This window comes from Camelina sativa, chromosome 7 (genome assembly GCF_000633955.1).
Source record: "Camelina sativa cultivar DH55 chromosome 7, Cs, whole genome shotgun sequence".
Lineage (NCBI taxonomy): Eukaryota > Viridiplantae > Streptophyta > Magnoliopsida > Brassicales > Brassicaceae > Camelina > Camelina sativa.
The window spans coordinates 18,773,546-18,775,573 of NC_025691.1; the positions used below are offsets into that span (position 1 = coordinate 18,773,546).

The window sequence follows — 2,028 nt, forward strand, 5'->3', positions numbered from 1 at the left end:
TTCAGCTGGAGTTACCAAAAATGGAGCATCGAATGTGTGTGCAACACATCTATGGGAACTTGAAGAAGCATCATGGTAATAAAACCCGAATGAAGCCACTATTGTGGGATTTAGCATGGTCTTACAATGAGGTGGATTACAAGCGGCACTTGGAGAGGATCTACTGCTATGATACTGGTGTGTACAATGATGTCATGAGGACAAATCCAAAAAGCTGGTGCAGGGCATTTCACAAGATTGAGAGATTGTGAAGATGTTGATAATAACCCCACAGAGTCTTTTAACAGCTCCATTAACAAGGCAAGAGAGAAACCATTCATTGCTATGCTAGAGACAATCAGACGACTTGCGATGGTGAGGATTGCCAAAAGGTCTGCAGAATCTCATTCTCACACAGGTAATTTCCTCATTTTTCTTATAAATGATGATGTTTGTTTATGGTTGTACACGATAATGATTGTGTATGCTTGTTTGCAGGGATTTGTACTCCATATGTTGCATTGTTTCTAGCTAAAGAGCATAAGTATGCATCTGAGTCGAAGGTCAGCTCAAGCACCAATGGAGCATATGAAGTAACGCATGGCTTAGATAAACACAGAGTCTGCCTGAAAAAGATGCTTTGTTCTTGCATGAAGTGGCAGATATGTGGCATCCCATGTGAACATGCCTATGCAGTCATCATCGACAAAACACTTGTAGCTGAGAACTATGTCTGTCAATGGTTCCGGACAGCTATATGGAAAAGGAATTACACCGAAGGCCTCGTTCCACAGAGAGGTCCACGGTTTTGGCCTGAAACAAAGACTCCTAATGTGTGTTTACCAGATGAAGATAACGATCAAGCTAAAGAGAAGAAGACAAAGCCTGACAAAAAAAGGAAGAAGGGTGCTAATGAGTCGCCAACTAAGAAGAAACCAAAGGAGAAAAAAAGAATCATGCATTGTGGCATTTGTGGAGCAGCTAATCATAATTCTAGGTTCCACAAGAATGAATTTCCCAAGGTGAATGTATTTTCCTTTTCATGGTTTCAGTTTGTGGAGCTTGTTTCGGTTTACTAATATTTCAATGTTTTATATTTGTTTTGCAGCCAAGTCAACCGGAACCAAGCCAAGGTTCACTCACTCAAGCTTAATCAAACTAGCTAAGTAGAAATAGGGTTCTAATTTTGTGGTTGCCTTGAATGTATTTTCGACCACATAGACTTGTAATCCCTATGTCTTTTGTCAAAAATTGAGATGTCTTTTGTTAACTGTTTTGTGAACGATTTAGGATTTCATTAATGATCATAACTTCTTAACTTTTGCTTCTCATTACCATCTCATAGTCTTTTAATAGCAACATATTACAACTGAAACAAAAACATAGCAACAACAAACTAAAGGAACAACACTCATCTCGTTCTTCAACCTAGTAGCTTAGTGAGACCAATCATGATCATACAAAAGAAGACTAAGACAATCATGATTTTCTTATGGCTTTCTTTGGCTTCAGACAAACCATCTTCGACCTTCTCAAATATCTCTTTCTCCATCTTCTCATAGACCATCTTCTCAAATTCAAACCTCTATGTTCTGATCTCTTTCAGCTGCTTCTCAAGGTCAGCATTCTTTGCATTCAATGTGTCTATCTCATTGACAAATGCCTCATCCACCCATTTGAAAGTGTGTTCATCATTCCTAAGCTGCAACATTCCTAATTTTATACACGAAAACAGAAAAAATCAAAAATAAAACAAAATCGACTTACCTTATTAGCTACGGCAAATTGACACCGATAATATCTCCTGTAAGGGTTGGAATCAGACTTCGATATCAAAGATATGATTCCTTCTCCGCACCAACATCTCTTTGGCACACCGATAGCCCTTCCTCTTCCCTGCAAACTAGATTCAGTGGAATTGGATGATACATTACTCATTGTGATACTCAAACTTGTAAATGAAAGAAGAAGTAATCTCAAGAAGAAGAACCAAACTCAATAAAAGGAATCGATTATGAAAAACGAAAATCGATTTTAGGTTTTATTTGG

General features: G+C 38.1%; 1 protein-coding gene across 1 annotated transcript; it reads right to left on the minus strand.

Annotated features, from left to right (window-relative positions):
- LOC104701489 (uncharacterized protein At4g04775-like) lies at positions 1,565-2,011 on the minus strand. Its single transcript, XM_010417179.2, has 2 exons — positions 1,747-2,011; positions 1,565-1,681 (listed from the first exon to the last, which is right to left on the minus strand). The coding sequence occupies exons 1-2, from the start codon at positions 1,915-1,917 to the stop codon at positions 1,565-1,567; spliced, it is 288 nt and encodes a 95-aa protein (XP_010415481.1). The 5' UTR covers positions 1,918-2,011.